This window comes from Heterodontus francisci, chromosome 33, assembly GCF_036365525.1.
Source record: "Heterodontus francisci isolate sHetFra1 chromosome 33, sHetFra1.hap1, whole genome shotgun sequence".
NCBI lineage: Eukaryota > Metazoa > Chordata > Chondrichthyes > Heterodontiformes > Heterodontidae > Heterodontus > Heterodontus francisci.
Genome location: NC_090403.1, coordinates 44,763,421 through 44,781,192, shown reverse-complemented (window position 1 = coordinate 44,781,192; position 17,772 = coordinate 44,763,421). Strand labels below are relative to the sequence as shown.

Genomic DNA, 17,772 nt, shown 5'->3' with positions numbered 1-17,772 from the left:
AGGCAGCTCATTCCACATACCCACTATTCTTTGTGAAAAATTTACCCCTTTGATCCCCTTTAAACCTCCTCCCTGTCACCTTAAATCTATGCCCTCTAGTTTTAGTCACCCCTACCATGGGAAACAGACTCTGGCTATCTACCCTATCAATGCCTCTCATAATTTTATATACCTCTATCATGTCCCCTCTCCGCCTCCTTCACTCCAGGAAAAACAGACCCAGCCTATCCAATGTCTCTTTGCAACTCAAGCCCTCCAAACCAGGCAACATCATTTTCTGCACCCTCTCTAGCTTAATCACATCTTTCCTGTAGTGCGGCGACCAGAACTGCACACAGTCCTCCAAATGCGGCCTAACCAACGTTATGTACAACTGTAACAAGACATCCCAACTCTTGTACTCAATGCCTCGGCCAATGAAGGCAAGCATGCCATATGCCTTCTTCATCACCCTGTCTACCTGTGTTGCCACTTTCAGGGAACTATGTACTTGCACCCCAAGGTCTCTCCGCTCAACAACATTCCCCAGGGCCCTGACATTCACTGTATATGTCCTGCCCTCGTTTAACTTCCCAAAATGCATCACTTCACACTTGTCTGCGTTAAATTCCATTTGCCAATCCCTTGCTCACTTTCCCAGTTGATCTATAGCCTGTTGTAACCTTAGACAACCTTCTTCACTGTCCTCTATTACCACCAATTTTGGTGTCATCTGCAAACTTACTAATCATGCCCCTTACATTCACATCCAAGTCATTAATATATATAACAAACAACAGAGGGCCCAGCACCGATCCCTGCTGCACACCACTGGTCACCAGCCTCCAATCTGAAAAATAACCCTCCACGACCACCCTCTGCCTCCAATCACCAAGCCAATTTTGTATCCAATTTGCTAGTTCACCCTAGATCCCATGTGTTTGAACCTTCTGGACCAGCCTACCATGCGGGACCCTGTCAAAGGCCTTGCTAACGTCCACGTAGACAACGCCCATCACCCTGCCCTCGTCAATCCTCTTGGTCACCTCCTCAAAAAACTCAATCAAATTCATAAGACATGATTTCCCACGCACAAAGCCATGCTGACTACCCCTAATTAGACCATGCCTTTCCAGATGCATATAAATCCTGTCTCTCAGAATCCCTTTCAATAACCTTCCCACCACTGATGTAAGGCTCACCGGCCTGTAGTTCCCTGGCTTTTCCCTGCTGCCCTTCTTAAATAAAGGCACAACATTAGCTATCCTCCAGTCTTCCGGTACCTCACCCGTGGCTAACGATGATACAAAAATCTCTGCCAGGGCCCCAGCAATCTCCTCCTTTGCTTCCCATAGCATCCTAGGATACACCTGGTCTGGCCCTGGGGATGTATCCACCTTAATGCGCTTCAAAACCTCCAACACCTCCTCCTTTGTAATGTTGATATGCTCCAGGATATTGGTGTTCCCTCCCTTGAACTCACTAGCTTCCACGACCTTCTGCACAGTAAATACGGACTAGAAATATTCATTTAAGACCTCACCCATTTCCTGTGGCTCCACACATAGATTGCCACACTGATCCTTAAGGGGACCTACTCTCTCCCTAGCTACTGTTTTACTCTTAATATACTTATAGAATCTTTTAGGATTCTCCTTTATCTTATCTGCCAGGGAAATCTCATGGCCCCTTTCTGCCCTCCTAATTTCCTTCTTAAGCGTAGTCCTACATCCCCTATACTCCTCAAGGGACTCGCTCGATCCCAGCTGCCTATACCTGACATATGCCTCCTTCTTTGTCCTGACCAGACCCTCAATATCCCTCGTCAACCAAGGTTCCCTAAACTTGCCAGCCTTGCCCTTCCATCTAACAGGAACATTCCGGCCCTGAACTCTTCCTATCTCACTTTTAAAAGCCTCCCACTTGCCAGACGTTCCTTTATCTGTAAACAACCTCTCCCATTCAACTTTTGAGAGTTCCTGTCTGATGCCATCGAAATTAGCCTTTCCCCAATTTAGGACTTCAACCTGAGGACCAGTCCTATCCTTTTCCATAACTATCTTGAAGCTAATAGAGTTATGGTCACTGGTCCCAAAGTGCTCCCCCACTGACACATCAACCACCTGCCCAACCTCATTTCCTAAGAGGAGGTCAGGTGTAGCCCCTTCTCTAGTAGGGCTATCCACATACTGCTTCAGAAAACTATCCTGGACACACTGGACAAATTCTTCCCCATCTGATCCCTTAGCAATAAGGCAGTCCCAGTCAATATTAGGGAAGTTAAAATCACCTACTATTACAACCCTATAATTTCTACACCTATCTGTGATTTCCCTACATATATGCTCCTCCACTTCCCTCTGACTATTGGGGGGCCTACAGTATAATCCCATCAAAATGATCACCCTTTCTTATTTCTAAGTTCTATCCATATGGCCTCGCTGGACATTCCCCCCAGGATATCATCTCTAAATACTGTGGTGATGTCCTCCCTAATCAATAGTGCAACTCCCCCTCCTCTCTTACCTCCACCTCTGTCACGCCGGAAGCATCGGTACCCTGGAACATTGAGCTGCCAGTCCTGCCCAACCCTCAACCACGTCCCCGTAATAGCAATAATATCACAATCCCATGTACTGATCCATGCTCTGAGTTCGTCTGCCTTACCTGTAAGGCTTCTTGCATTAAAGTAAATGTAGTTTAGCCTACCAGACCTTCCACGCTCCCTGTCCTGCCCCTGCCCGGCCTGCCTACTGGACTTGCTTGCTTTAACCTCTACATTTGTCTCAACTATCTCATCTGAGAGACTACTACTACTTTGGGTCCCACCCCCCCCTGCAAGACTAGTTTAAACCCTCCCGAGTAGTACTAGCAAACTTCCCCGCAAGGATATTGGTCCCCCTCCAGTTTAGATGCAACCTGTCATTCTTCTACAGGTCACCTCTGCACCAGAAGAGATCCCAATGATCCAAGTAGCTGAAGGGAGGGGGTGGGAATTGCAGAGCTTAGGACCTAGGCTGCGGAAGGCACGGCCGTCAGTGGTGGGCGATAAAAGTGGGGGATGCAGAAGAGGCCAAAATTGGAGGAGAGCAGAGTCTTGGCGGGTAGGATTAAGGAAAATCCCAAGGCGTTCTACACTTATGTGAGGAACAAGAGGATGGCCAGAATGAGGGTAGGGCCGATCAGGGATAGTGGAGGGAACTTGTGCCTGGAGTCGGAGGAGGTAGGGGAGGTCCTAAATGAATACTTTGCTTCAGTATTCACTAGTGAGAGGGACCTGGTCGTTTGTGAGGACAGTGAGGGACAGGCTGATGTGCTCGAACAGGTTGAGGTTAAGAGGGAGGATGTGCTGGAAATTCTGAATGATATGAGGACAGATAAGTCCCCGGGGCCAGACGGGATATACCCAAGGATATTACGGGAAGCGAGGGAAGAGATTGCTGCGCCTTTGGCGATGATCTTTGCGTCTTCACTGTCCACTGGAGTAGTACCGGATGATTGGAGGGTGGCAAATGTTATTCCCTTGTTCAAGAAAGGGAATAGGGATAACCCTAGGAATTATAGACCAGTCAGTCTTACGTCGGTAGTGGGCAAATTATTGGAGAGTATTCTGAGAGACAGGATTTATGATTATTTGGAAAAGCATGGTTTTATTAGAGACAGTCAGCATGGCTTTGTGAGGGGCAGGTCATGCCTCACAAGCCTTATTGAATTCTTTGAAGATGTGACAAAACACATTGATGAAGGAAGAGCAGTGGATGTGGTGTATATGGATTTTAGCAAGGCGTTTGATAAGGTTCCCCATGGTAGGCTCATTCAGAAAGTAAGGAGTCATGGGATTCAGGGAAAGTTGGCTGTCTGGATACAAAATTGGCTGGCCCATGGAAGACAGAGGGTGGTAGTAGATGGAAAGCATTCAGCATGGAGCTCGGTGACCAGTGGTGTTCCACAAGGATCTGTTCTGGGACCTCTGCTCTTTGTGATTTTTATAAATGACTTGGATGAGGAAGTGGAAGGCTGGGTTAGCAAGTTTGCCGATGACACGAAGGTTGCTGGAGTTGTGGATAGTGTGGAAGGCTGTTGTAGGTTGCAACGGGACATTGACAGGATGCAGAGCTGGGCTGAGAAGTGGCAGATGGAGTTCAACCTGGAAAAGTGTGAAGTGATTCATTTTGGAAGGTCGAATTTGAATGCAGAATACAGGCTTAAAGACAGGATTCTGGGTAGTGTGGAGGAACAGAGGGATCTTGGGGTCCATGTCCATAGATCGCTCAAAGTTGCCACCCAAGTTGATAGGGTTGTTAAGAAGGCGTATGGTGAGTTGGCTTTCATTAACAGGATTGAGTTTAAGAGCTGCGAGGTTATGCTGCAGCTCTATAAGGCCCTGGTTCGACCACACTTGGAATATTGTGTTCAGTTCTGGTCGCCTCATTATAGGAAGGATGTGGAAGCTTTAGAGAGGGTGCAGAGGAGATTTACCAGGATGCTGCCTGGACTGGAGGGCATGTCCTACGAAGAAAGATTGAGGGAGCTCGGGCTTTTCTCATTGGAGCGAAGAAGGATGAGAGGTGACTTGATAGAGGGGTACAAGATGATGAGAGGCATAGATAGAGTGGATAGTCAGAGACTTTTTCCCAGGATGGAAAGGGCTATCACCAGGGGGCATAATTTTAAGGTGATTGGAGGAAGGCTTCGGGGAGATGTCAGAGGTAGGTTCTTTACACAGAGAGTGGTGGGTGCGTGGAATGCGCTGCCAGCGGTGGTAGTAGAAGCAGATACATTAGGGGCATTTAAGCGACTCTTGGATAGGTACATGGATGATAGTAGAATGAAGGGTAGGTAGTTAGTTTGATCTTAGAGTAGGTTAAAGGTTCGCCACAACATCGTGGGCCGAAGGGCCTGTACTGTGCTGTACTGTTCTATGTTCTATTTCGGAGGGTTTTAGAGCTGGAGGTGGTGACAGAGATAGGAAGGGATGGGACCGTGAGAATTTGAACACAAGGATGAAAACTTTAAATTCAAGGTCAGCGAGCACAGGGGTGATGGGTGAATGTGGACTCATTACGATTCAAGCTCTGATGGCATAGATTACGGTGGTCATACATTTAATTGACAGTCCAAGCTGAATAACCCAAAGTCAGGGCAGTGATAGAGACGCTAAAATTGATATTAGTGCCTCTGAGGTGAGGGAGAGCAATTGACAACTTCCCACCCCTGACTCCTCCACCACAATCCCTGCAGGAAACCACAGGCGTGAGAATATCATGCAGAGGACATGATCAGCTTCAGCCGAGATGCCCGCCATTGTCAAGTCGCCCATCAAGTGTGCAATCTCACACACGAAGGATGACCACTTGGGCCAAGCATTGGAAGAATGAGAATGCCTGGAAACCATATCTTTGCAACAGCCAACATCTTCAGGAGGAATTAGAAGGGCAAAGGAAATAATACTTCAAATCAGCTGAAATGAATTTTACTTTATTAACTTGCAAGAAACAATTGTAAATAATGTTTTAAAGGTTTAAAGTAACTACATTGAGGAAGGTTTATGGTAGCACTCTTGCTTCTGAGTCAGAAGGTTGTGGGTTCAAGTCCCCCTCCAGGACTTGTGCACAAAACTCTCGGCTGACACTCTCTGCTGACAGAATGCTACACGGTCAAAGATGCTGTCTTTCAATGTGACATTAAACTGAGGCCTGTCTACTCTCTCAGGTGGACGTAAAAAGATCCCATGGCATTATTTCGATGGATAGCAGGGCAGTTATCCCCAATGTCCTGGCCAATATTGATCCCTCAACCAGCATCATAAAAAGAGACTATCTAGTCACTATCACATTACTATCCATGGGAGCCTGCTGTGCAAATTGGCTGCCGTGTTTCCTACATTAGAACAGTGACTGCACTTCAAAAAGTACTCCATTGGCTACAAAGCGTTTGAGATGTCCTGAAGCTATGAAAGGCACTACAGAGATGCAAGTCTTTATTTTTAGGTAATAAATAGATTGCAGATCAGCCATGATCTCATTGAATGGTGCAACAGGCTCAAGGAGCAAAATGGCCTACTCATATTCCTATGGTCCTATATTATTTATAATAATTATTTCTCAAACAGAACTTTTTAAATCATTGATATTATAAATGAGTAGATGCAGCCTATAGAATAAATCATAGAATGGTTACAGTACAGACATTCTGTGCCAGCTTCCTGCGAGAGCAACTCAGCTAGTCCCACACTCCCACCCTTTCCCTTTAGGTGCAAATCCAATTCCCTACTGGATGCCCCAATTGCATCCGTCTTCACCACACTCTCAGGTAGTGCATTCCAGGTCCTAACCACTTGCTGTGTAAAAATGTGACAAAAGTTTCATGATTATACATTCCCTAAATTCCCCAATCAAAATATCCAATGTTTGCAAATCCAGCTATTCCTCTGCTTTCGGGTACCAGCTTTCCAAACACCTCTGTGTAAGTGGAGATTCCTGTAGTTCACTTCATTCACCATGGTCAAGCAAAATCAGTTTGGACATCTCCTATTGGTCAGCAAGCCCATCAAGTGAGTAACTGAGAGATTCAGAGCAAAGAAAAGCTTCCAGGTCTGTGGTGATTTCGTTGATTTCACCAAAGGGAGGGACTCAATGGCCCTCAGGCACGCTTTTTGACTGGGGGGGGGGGGTGAGGGAATGGAGTGTTTCCATGCTAAAGGGTCAGTTTGGGTACGGCATCTGCTCACGTCCCCCGACTGTGCCCAGACCTCACACGGTCCCTGACTTTAGGTATTAGCCATGGCTCAGTGGGTGGCACTCTTCAATCAGAAACAACAACTTATATTTATATAGCACCTTTAATGTAATAAAATGCCCCAAGGTGAGATTTATGGTCACCATTACTGATATTTGCTTTTTATTCAAGTGTAAACCATGGCACGGAGTCAACTCCCCCTTGTCCCCTTTATTCCCTATACCCAGTTGATCCTGGCCGTCGCGTGGGACTGAAGTTCTCTTAATTCAGGCTCAGGCTGAGTGTTTGGGATATCAGGTTTCAAGAAAGCCACCCTCCAGCTTAATCCACAGCTACAGTTAATGGCTTAGTACAAAGAGGAGGAACTCAGTCCTTTCTTTAACTATCAATTTACTTTATTCACGTTGTTGTACAATGTAAGAATAAGGCTTATACACTTAATTAGACAAAAACATACAACTCCCCTGAATTATACAGTTAATAACAAAACTAGCTAGAATTCATAAGCACACCCACTAGGTTCCTCTGACCTTTCCCTGACCTAGTCACAGAATACAAAGTATAATACCCGAAAAAGGGAGAGTTAACGCTGGCCAGGCGTTCCGTACTCTCTCTCTTCTACGTCGTCGCTGCATTGCTCACGCAGGGTCTTCCGCTTCCACGATGGTTGATCTCCGGAGTTTTCGCTGGCTATATGCCCAAAAAGCTCTATTCTTATCTTCACACTTATCTCTCCAAATCTGAGCTGTGTCTTTCTGGTTGGCTTAAGCTTGCTCACCTCATTCACAACTTCTCTTAATTGGCCCAGGCCCAAAGACCCCGGTATCACACCGTGTCCAAATAAGGCCCTTTTCCTGTGTCCTGTTCTTTGTCTTGTTAGCGGGAATGAATCTAGAAGAATCACTTGACACTCAGGTCTGCTCCAATGTCAAACAGTTTATTTAGTTACGCCAGCGGGGAACAGGTCAATGGGCTGTCCAGATGCCTCTCCACTGAACAAAGGAAAATCATCAATACTTATACAGTTTCAAACAGTTACTCAGCCCATCCTGGCTGGACATGGTCCAATCACAACGATTATAGATCATATACATTGATTATTAGAGCCAATAGAAGTGGTTGCTAGGCATGGAGGGACTGCACAACTGGCCCATAGACAGATAGGGGATTACTCATGATGTTCTCCATTCCCTCTTATCCATTATCCTTGGTTCTCATGTACGCATATCATCTTATCTTGACTTCGTTACAGGCTGGTACCTTTGTCAGCATTCCACAAGGACATCTGCTTTCCATTTAATGAGTCTTTGTTTGAATTTATGTTACTCAGCTCCTGTGTGGAATGTGGTCAAGTTGGCTAAGCCCCATGATGCCTTGCAACCTCTTCATTGTTCACTAAGATTATACGTTACTGGTTACTCAAATAACATTTAAACAGTATGATATTTACTGCAGATGCCTCTGCGCTTGGGAATACCCTACAACAGTCTTGTCCCATAAAGTAATTAGTTCAAACTGGTTTTTACCAGCACAGGCCAGTGTCCGAGCTCCAGGTTACTACAGGTCAAACAATCCCAGCAGTTTGTAACTGATTCTGTGTTTCTTACAGCCCCTGGTCAACACAAGTTTTATTTAATAAACTGAATTGAAATTCTCCAACTGCAATGGCAGCATTTGAACCCATATTCCTTGATCATTTGGCCAGCCTTCTGGATTACTAGTCCAGTTATAACCACTATGATAATGTACCCTCAAAAGCTTCACAGACTTGACACAAAAAAAAAGTAACATGGTGTTTGGTTCTTTTTCAAAAAGGGAAGTTTAAATTTTTTTTTAACATAAAATGATAATTACACGCATTGGACGATATTTCGCTGTCAGCTTATAAATGTGAAAAGAAGTTAACCCTTTCTACTGACATCTGTTTTTTTTAAATTCACCATCCAGCTTTTGTATTGCTGAATGTAAATTTACATATTGCATACATGAATTTTTAAAATTCAAATTGCTTTTTCAAATTTCAGTAACAAGAAAATTATAAATTCACCAATTAATCCTTTGGGCTCTCAAGCAGAGCCACAATGAACTTTGTTCATCTTTTTTTAAACAGGAGGCCATGGTTTTCTGGACCATATGAATTTTGATGGCTTAGAGATCCAGTAGTTTAAAGAAGTTAAAACCGTATCTGTAAACAGGACACAGGTTCTATTCTGGGTTTTTTTTGGAAGTGGGGCTATAGTTAAGAGGGGCAGCCAGGGACATTCATGGTGTGCTCCTAGACGTGAAATTCTTGGATCAGAGTAAGATGAACAAAAGCAAAAGCATTCGCCAAGAATCTTTCCATTAATCAAGAACGAATCCACCACATGGTGCTTCTGTCTCCAATGTAAAAACACTGCAAAATCACCAAGTCTGGGTATCATTTGCTTCTGGAACTGTAATTGATAAGATAAATTGATAAGCTATTGTTTCAAAGACTAGAGTGGGAAAAGGTTTAAGGGGGATCAAAGTTTCATTTAAAAAGAGAGTGCATCTAGGCAGTTCCTGTGTATCAAGAGAGGTGGTTTGGGGAAATAAAATTGAACACTGCTTTTTGGATTTGGGACAGTTTTGAAATGATAAAATGGACTCATTCACAATGTAGCGGATTATTTTGGGAAACAAAGTGTCCAAGAGGAGGTTCAGTTAAGTAAAATAAACATTTTAAAACTTGGACCAAATGGGCATTTTTAATTTATGTTTTAAAGATATTGAGAATATTGTATTACAGAAAAATTCCACCAGGGTTCATGAATGAGATGAAATGCTAATTAATAGGATGCCCCACTTCGGATGCAAGATAGAAACAGGAAAATTTTCTGAAATCATTTTCTTAAGTGAATTGGAATACATCACCTGGGTATAATTCATTAAAACGTATCAATCTAGGCACAATGCGCATTTAGTGAAAGTAAGGAAAGTGTAGGTAAGACTAGTAAATTGATAACTTTCTGTTGGAACTGTTTGTGTCCTTGCCTTACTGAACAATAAAAAAAACTGCACTTGACAGCCTGGCCACTACCGTCAGGACCATGCAGGGGAAGATGAGCAAAGACCTCCAGACACTCCCCAATCTTTTGATAAGATCACCTGAAAGCCCAACAATAGGGCAGCACAGTGGCGCAGTGGTTAGCACCGCAGCCTCACAGCTCCAGTGACCTGGGTTCAATTCTGGGTAAAGCCTGTGTGGAGTTTGCAAGTTCTCCCTGTGACTGCGTGGGTTTTCGCTGGGTGCTCTGGTTTCCTCCCACAGCCAAAGACTTGCAGGTTGATGGGTAAATTAGCCATTATAAATTGCCCCTAGTGTAGGTAGGTGGTAGGAGAATTGTGATGATGTGGTAGGAATGTAGGATTAGCATAAATTATACAACACTATTAGTATAAATAGTGGTTGATGGTCGGCACAGACTCAGTGGGCCGAAGGGCCTGTTTCAGTGCTGTATCTCTAAATAAAATAGCATGCCTCGTTCCACATGATATTGGGATACCTGTGCGTGCACAAATGTAAGGCAACCAGTATGTGAAATGCATGGTGGAGATGCACTGAAGCATGGATCTCTGACATGAAATGATTAATAGGGCTCATAAGAGCAGGATAACTTTTTTAATTAATCAATAATTTTTTAATGAAACGATCAGGATAGAGGTAAACACATTGGTAAGTATCAGTGGGATTGAAATTAAAGAGGATGATAGAATTTGGATTTCCAAAATTCAGTGCTGGATTCTTGAGTTAACAATGAAATAGGAGGAAATAATACTGAGCAAGAATTATCCACAAGATGGATGTGGGTGGAGAGCTGCAAAATCCTCTAAGTCCATGATTACTTGATTAATTGACACACCACATCTGTCTGTACAATGCAATACGATTTTCTTCATCTGTATCATCTGTTGCTTGAAATGTATGTTAAGGGGCTGCTTAAGAAAATAAAGATTAAAAAGAACTTTTTTGGGAAATTAGCATGGCAGATTTTGGGGCATTATGGGATGGAAGGGCTTTGAACTGCTTAAGTCGGAAACATGATTTTCTGGACTGTTAGATTGCAGGTTCAGGATGACAGATGATTATTGGAAGTTAAGGGCGAGTGGATTAGTTTGAGACATGAAGCCATCTACAGTGTTATTTCTTATACCTCCCGAGCGGTCATGCGTACTGGACAACTCTTGTTATTTGATGAAATTGTAATCCCTTTTATTCTTTCAGTATAAAGCTTTGCTAAATTGTAACTTAATAGGTTTGCCAGTTTTTAAAAAAATTAATTCTAATGAATAAATAAAATTATGATGTTTAGGTTAGGATTTCTTTACAGATATAATGGCCGTGGTTTCAATGTTTAGAGTAGGAGCCAGCAACTGCACAAACATGGGAAGCTTGTACAAAAGTTATAAACAAAGATAAAGGGTTATGAGGCATTGTCTGGGTCTGCAAATGTACATGCCAATCCCCTTGATTGGGTAGAATGGAAAGTATTTAAGATATATGATTGGATGAATGTTGCTGCAATTCAGTTTTTGGTGCAGAACCATAGGGGCTGGGGTCACTCTCAGGGTAGAAGATTTAATATGGGGCAGTAAGAGGGTGGACAAGGATAAATTACAGGGACTAACAAGAAAAAGTCACATCCCTACCCAAGGACCAACGGAGTAACATAACTGTCAATTGCTCTTTTAAATTGCTGCTCAAATACTGTGTGTATTAAGTCTTACTTACGCTTAAATAAAATCATAACAGTTACCAATATGGAGTTAGCTTCGAACAGCTGGACAATCCAAAGAGATTATAAAAGACTACAGTTACTTTCTATTTAAATATAATTAGCACAGGTTCCTGGACTTTCTGTAAAAGAGTAGGTGTGTGTGAACCAGAAACAGCCAACACATTGATCTGAAACAAAAACAGAAAATGCTGGAAATACTCAGTAGGTCAGGCAGCATCTGTGAAGAAAAAAAGTTAACATTTCAGGTCTGTGACCTTTCATCAGAACTGGCAAAGTTAGAAACCCAATAGGTTTTGAGCAAGTGAGGAGGAGGGGAAGAACAACAAAAGGGAAGGTCTGTGACAGGGTGGAGGGCAGGAGAAATTAAATGACAAAAGGTTTCATGGTACAAAGCCAACAGGAGTGGTAATGGGACACACAAAGAAAAAAATGTGTCTGGATGAGGTGTAAAAGCAGGATAGCAGCTGTCCAAACACAAATTAAAGGATTTAAGAAAGGGTAGGGAACAAATCAGCAAAAAACACAAAAAAAGAAAAAAATGGGGCAGAGGTTATGATCTAACGTTATTGAACTCAATGATGAGTCCAGAAGGCTGCAAAATGCCCAAAAGATGCTGTTCCTGGAACTTGATGGCAATACTGCAAATTAATTTGACTCAAACTGGTTTCGAGCTTCATTCTGGTGGATTAATTTGAATTAGGCAAGCCTAGAGATAAATCAACACAGTGGCGCAGTGGTTAGCACCACAGCCTCACAGCTCCAGTGACCCGTGTTCGATTCTGGGCACTGCCTGTGCGGAGTTTGCAAGTTCTCCCTGTGACCGTGTGGGTTTTTGCCGGGTGCTCCGGTTTCCTCCCACAGCCAAAGACTTGCAGGTTGAAGGGTAAATTGGCTATTATATAAATTGCCCCTAGTATAGGATTGTGGTAGGAATATGGGATTAATGTAGGATTAGTATAAATGGGTGGCTGATGGTCGACACAGACTCGGTGGTCTCTAAATTAAATAAAATAAAAAATTTGATTTCATAATAACCTTCATTATTCTTTTGTTACCTAGCTTAGTTACAGGCACACAATAATTTAATTTGACTTTTTAGTCCCCGAACAATGGGTTTTTGTCAATACTTCATGGATTGCTATGAGAACTGCAAGGTTCAAGAATTAAAGACGCCCTCCGAATGAAAACCAGCAACACACAGGTTGCTATTTACAGTTTGCAGCTATGTATTTTGTTGGGCTCACTTGGAGCTAATCCAGTCACATACAATCCTAGTTGATCCAAATAGAAAATCAAAATTTCCATGCACTGCAGAAAGTCATGACAAAAGGCAATTTGATGGTTAAATTTGGATGTTTACCTGACAAAACTGCACTGCATTGGAGCAAAGCTTCCATTCTTCTCTTTAGCAAACTTAAAAATTAATACAACAGCTTCATAAACATTCCTGCAAATGCTCCTATTAACAATGTAACCTTCCAATGTAATGAATTGTGTAATGAATGTAGAAGTGATCATTTGTGCAAAATGGTTATGCTTAGCGGCGTAATCTAATTTAACATACATCTTAAAATTACACTAGTAATAGATCAGCAACAGTAAAATGAAAAAGATTTGCATTTATACAATACCATACCAGAGTATCCCAAACTGGTATTTAATGTTTTTCATAGTGACTTACGTAGACAAGCACAGTAATTGTTTTACAAAGAGCAAGAAATAAAAACTGTATCTACAATTTGAGTGATATTACTGCTGAATTTATTTACATCAGCAAGACATTACAGCAAACATACAAAATGCAACTCAGTTTAAAAAAAAATTACAAAATCTGAAGGTAGTCAGGCATTATCACAACATGCCTTATTATCGTTTATTGACAGGCAACGCTGAAGTCACAGACTCCACAGAGTGAAACGTGAGAAGCTCACAGTAGTACATGTTCTGCTGAAATGAACTGCTTTGTGTAGGTTCCATCATCGATTTCAATATGCAACATAAATGCTTCGTGATTACTGCTGTGATGTGCATCATCTTTGCATACTTGTGAATATTACAGATCACTAGATAACCAAATGGAGTATCCAATATCTTGATTTGTGTACATTTTTGACTGTAGAAATTGCATGCAGTGAGATGGATACTTCAACAGTTAAACCACTGGAACAGACTGGATGTTTGTAAAGAAATAATGCATTATAGGTACCAATGACCAGCTCATGCAATTACAGCATACAATAATAGCATTCAAATAAATTTCAGTAATGCCACTTTCCAAAATGCACGGATCAGACCCAAGTTACATTTTAATAGTTTATTCTGCTGTGTTCACAGTCTGTCAGATCTGCATGTCCAAGCTTTCACCTATCCCTTTTGAAAGTGTTTTCACTTGTCCAAAAGCCCCATTTCTTTAATTTTGAAGTAGAAAAACTTCTCCAGCATGTTGGCACATTTGCAGTACTCGCTCTCCGGAGGGTTATACTCACGGCAATTTGTGATGATACGTTGAACGTCAGCGATAAATAATTTCTTGGAAACATAATAACGATTCTTCAGCCGGTCACTCATACTCTTTAGGTCTGAGGCAAAAACAAGAATCAATATAGCCATCATACCATGTAGGATGAGTTTCTTTTGTAATTTATACAAAAATAAAATATAGGGAATAAGAAAATCAAAGAGTGGTAAATACTTATCAAGTTTGCAGCTTGTGCAAGCTAACAGTTTCCACAATGTAAAATAAGATACATGAATTAACATGCGCTGAATTCACCAATCAATGAGAGCCCCAAATTTACACTCTTGTAGGCAGTTAGTCGAATTGCCCCATTTTTGATTAACTGCTATAATTTAGGAAGGGTTTCCAGAGAGCTGTTGCTGTGGTCGTGTATAAACTGACCTGAAGCAAGTATGAAAATGAAGTTTAAGTATCATCCTCTCTTTTCAAAAAGAAAGCCAATGAATGAAGCTCATCAAAAGGAAAATTGACCACTAGAACATATATTGGCTCAAATTCAAATGAATTGGTGTGGATTGAAAACAAAAGCTTATGATAAGCTAGCTCATAAAACGGCTATTGGTTTTGAAACTCTCCTCAGTAGACTCTCATTAATAGCTTGAAAAAAAAAGACAGTATGGTCCAGCTGATTACTGTCAGATCAAATAGAACCTGCTACAGGTCATCACAATCATAATTATAGAAACTAACTGCATTAATGCTCAAACGCCACCCAAGAGTAATCTGATCAAATGCAAATAGCTAATTAAAGATTAAATCACACTGTACGGAGAGTCAATTATTTAAATACTTCATATATCTCCTCTACAACAGAAAGATGAAAGAGTTAAAATAAAAAACTTGCGCAATTACTGAAACGTACCGATTGGAAACCGAATAATTTCATAATAATCTGGAGCCTCAGACTTCTTCACTGGTTCCATGAAAGGCCAAGCGCTAGGATGGCTCTGTTTAAGAAACAAACTGATTTACAGGAGATCGTGGACACTGAAAAATTGAGTTAGAGTTTATTTGAGGAAAGTATGTAAAATAAATAAATAAAACTAAACCATAATAAGTAATACAGCAGGTTTTGGCTTCAATATTGTGAAGCATTAGATGGATCAGACTCTGCAATTCCCTACACTGTAGGTTCACCACCTTAGTAGTGCTATCATTGGGAGGTGCTCAGTAGGAGCTGGTTATTTGCTCTCAGGAAAGAAAACCAGAGTTACTGTGGGCCTCACTCAAGCACAACCTGGCTTGTATCCAGTACCGCATTCTGGATGTAGAGCAGCATTGGTGGTGGCCCGAGAGGTTACCTCGGAGAGGTTATCTCAGCTAGAATGTGTGTTGAATAAAAAGCCAAACAAAAGGGTAGGGGGGAACTTTAAAGCCTTGACTTCAAAAAACATAATTTAAAAATAGATTGGCTTGCAGCTAGTAGTGGTATGCTCAATTTACTTGGCTACAAAAAAAAAGTCACAACCAAAAGGTTAATTGAATCCTGTTGACAGTCAAAATATTTTAACTGATTTATTGCAGAAAAGTTCAATCACTACAGCTGTGCCATTTAACTGCTTGATACTATTGCTACCAGTTTAGCATAGAAAATATTTATTCAATGGATTCAGAAAATAGATTAGGTGAAGGTTTCATGACATACATTTTAATCCTTATAATTCAATATCATCTTGGATAACTTGAATCTTTTAGTGCAAAAAATGACTCAATTATAAGAGTATTCAGTATCAGAGGGCTAGAGATCAATAGCATAGCTGATGTGTTCACACAGTTAAAAATAGTCCTTAAACCATATCCCATGCACCCTATTCTTACAACCTTTATTTGTGCCAGTAGATTTTTCAAAGAGTTGTGCAGCTGATCTGGATCCTTCAGTTCTTTCCTGGAACACAAATAAAGTAGAAATTGACGACAATCCTTACAAACATACAATGGATTGAAGAATAATGTAATTTTAGTAGTTATGGTCGGAAAAATATTTCATTGTTTGACTGGCAGGTTCACAATTCAAGCATGAAAAGTTGTTTGTCTCAAGTGTATTAGTACCAAAAATGAAAAACAAGTTGCATTTCAGTGTTAAAAATTCTTAGGGTACATATATTTTATCAACTTTAAAACAACAGGATGATTGACCAAGGGAGAAATCAATAACTCCCTATTTTATGCTATAGATCATCCAATTAGGATGAGTACAAAAATAAAACTTACAATTTCTTTAACAAAGGAAATAAGAAATAGCAATAAATTTGTACGGTTCCTGCACTCATATCAATAACCCAAATACAAGTATTTAGATTGTAGTAAAACCTTATGATAAAGGGTTAATGTTTAGGACCCAACTCTCCATTCCGGGAGGTAACCATTAAATGCTTATGCTCCAATAACTTTTTGAAACTGCATTTAAAAGAGGAAGTGGTCAGTAACTCTTTTACCTTTGACAGACGTTAACTAATGTGTTTTGCTTTAAGCACAAATGCTCATGATATCATGGGAAAACAAACTGAGTTACTATGTTGCAAAGCAACTGCGGCTGCATGTACAGAGTAGATTAATTATTCTTTGGAATTGATATGTCTAACTGTTGTTATAAATGGAGCATCTTCTTAACCAAGTTCTTTGAAGTCATCAAGAATTGTTAGTTAAATAAGCCAACTTAAAAAGTCAAAAAAAAATGCATTAAAATTAGCCAGTATTCTTCTAGCAAAAAGATGTACCAGAAAAGTCAAACACTTCATCAATGACCTTTTCTCCATCAAGAGTGGGGCTGTTCACTGACAACTGCAAGATGTTCATTTCCATTCACAACTCTTGCGATTGTGAAGTGGCCCATGCCAACTTATAGCAGGGCCTGGATAACATATGGACTTGTGCTGACAAGTAGCAACAACCAAGTACAATTTGAGCCACGTAAATGCCAGGTAATAACCACCTCTAATGAAAGAAAGCTCTGCCATGTTCCCCAACCTTCAACAGCACCAACATCACCAAACCCCCAACCATCAACATCTTCATTAACCAGAAGCTAAACTGGCCCAACCACATCAACATCATGGCCACAAGAGCAAGGAAGAGACTGGGTACAACTTTGCAATGAGTGGCTTATTTTTGACCTGACAAAACCCATCCAGCATCTACAAGCTTCAAAAGAGGAGTGCGATGTAACACTCATTACTCACCTAGATGGGTGTAGTTGCAACACTCGAAACTCAGCACCGCAGGACAGACCAGTTCACCTGATTGATGCTCTCACCACCTCACTCACTACCCACCCCCTCTATCACTAGAGCACTGTAGCTGCAATTTGTATTTTCAATAGGATGCAGTAGAGCATCTCCCTCCCATGAATACAATCAATATTGTGTGAACAGCATGACCTTCAACTCACACAACATGCTGACTTGGACATATATCATTGTTGCTGACTCAATATCCTGGAATTTAAAACCGAACACCATTGAGAGAGCACCATCAGTACTTGGACTGCAGCAACTCAGGGAGAAGGACGTCCACTTTCATCTTCCAAGGACAACTTGGGTAAGGCAATAAATGCAGTTTTTTTGGAATTGCCCACATCTGGAGAACATTTGTGTTTAAATCAAATTTTAGAATACTTTGTGTTCAATCTATCTTTATTATCCCGCCTTTCTCAGTTTATATTTATACAAAAAGCCTCTGACAAACTGTTCTTACCCTTTCTCTTTGCTACTAGGTTTCCATCCAGTTTCCTCTGTTGGAGGGAAAAAGATGAATATTTTACAATTTGGATTAAAGGTA

General features: G+C 41.3%; 1 protein-coding gene across 2 annotated transcripts in view; it reads right to left on the bottom strand.

Moving 5' to 3' along the window:
- Positions 1-13,221: 13,221 nt before the first annotated feature.
- The window catches only part of kat2a (K(lysine) acetyltransferase 2A), a 42,360-nt gene continuing 37,809 nt past the window's right edge, over positions 13,222-17,772 (bottom strand). The window contains exons 15-18 of one of the 2 annotated variants that reach the window (XM_068013436.1): positions 17,689-17,725; positions 15,817-15,880; positions 14,858-14,942; positions 13,222-14,056 (exon numbers count right to left, since the gene is read on the bottom strand). In XM_068013436.1, coding sequence (XP_067869537.1) covers positions 13,863-14,056; positions 14,858-14,942; positions 15,817-15,880; positions 17,689-17,725 — 380 coding nt within the window. In that variant the 3' untranslated portion in view covers positions 13,222-13,862. Of the gene's footprint in view, positions 14,057-14,857; positions 14,943-15,816; positions 15,881-17,688; positions 17,726-17,772 lie in introns of those variants that run through there. The other variant, XR_010969080.1, reaches the window with a different exon arrangement.